The sequence below is a fragment of the Austrofundulus limnaeus genome, unplaced genomic scaffold (genome assembly GCF_001266775.1).
Source record: "Austrofundulus limnaeus strain Quisiro unplaced genomic scaffold, Austrofundulus_limnaeus-1.0 Scaffold133, whole genome shotgun sequence".
NCBI classification, from domain to species: domain Eukaryota; kingdom Metazoa; phylum Chordata; class Actinopteri; order Cyprinodontiformes; family Rivulidae; genus Austrofundulus; species Austrofundulus limnaeus.
The window spans coordinates 700,527-701,595 of record NW_013952535.1 but is presented as its reverse complement, the minus strand read 5'-3'; the positions used below and the strand labels follow the sequence as shown (position 1 = coordinate 701,595).

Genomic DNA, 1,069 nt, shown 5'->3' with positions numbered 1-1,069 from the left:
GGCTACACAAACGAGACGATAAAACTTAAATCTTTGCTGTTTGAACTTTGGCCTGTTTTGAAGAAATTCTAACAAATACTAAATTAATTGGAAGACCATGTTAAGAAAAACATTGAAAATTGAATTTCAGAATAAAATGATTGAAGAGCAGTAATAATCCTTAGAATTGTCTTTTCCTCCAACTTCACACGTTGAGTTTTGGATTTAACGTCACCTTAATCCTGGTTTTCACCACACGTCTGTGTTTGCAGACGCTTTACTCAGGGATTTGATTTTACTATAATGAGACTCACTAAAACAACTGTCAAAACCTGCCTGAAAACATCTTTTAATGCCTTCCAACGAGCTCTCAGAGTAAAGATCTGTAAACTTTTTCAGGCTTTAGTTTATTTCAAATAATTACACACAAGCTGTGATGTTAAATGTTTGACATTGTTTTGTTTACTGATAGCTTTGTTTCCAGTGAAATTATAGTTACACTGAATTTAAACACAAGAAACAAATGAATAAAACTGTTTTTTTCCTCTTTCAGGCAATTTTTATTGGCTATGGTCCAGCCTTTAAGACCAACACGGAGGTGGCTCCGTTTGAAAACATTGAATTATATAACCTCATGTGCGGTGAGTGTCTGTTCATCTGTCTCATTTAAAACAGCTGATGGTGGTAAATTGGGTCTCAAACACCTCGGCATGTGTAGAAATGAAAGTATCTTTTATTTTGAAGAGCCTGATAATAATTTATAGAGGTCTTGTCCTTTCTCACTTACTTTTTGTTCACCAGACCTTCTCGGTATCCGTCCGGCTCCGAACAACGGGACCCACGGCAGCCTGAACCACCTCCTGAAGAATCCAGTCTACTCTCCGGTGAACCCGGCGCAGCTGTCCCACGGCTCCGTCTGCGAGGTCTCTGCTTCCATCCCGACGTACGACCTGCAGTGCAACTGCTCATCTCTGACCCCGGAGATGGTTTGTTCCAACCTCACTTCTCTGATTCTCATATTAAACCTCTCTCCTGCTCCAGATGAGTCAGCAGTTTGGAGTATATATATATACATACATATATATATATA

The 1,069-nt window shown here is 39.1% G+C and overlaps 1 protein-coding gene across 1 annotated transcript in view; it reads left to right on the top strand.

Annotated features, from left to right (window-relative positions):
• The window catches only part of enpp1 (ectonucleotide pyrophosphatase/phosphodiesterase 1), a gene marked incomplete at its 3' end in the record, with an annotated part of 28,894 nt that overhangs the window by 20,739 nt on the left and 7,086 nt on the right, over positions 1-1,069 (top strand). The window contains 2 exon segments of the mRNA XM_014015728.1: positions 533-620; positions 781-965. Of these exon segments, the coding sequence (XP_013871182.1) occupies positions 533-620; positions 781-965 (273 nt within the window).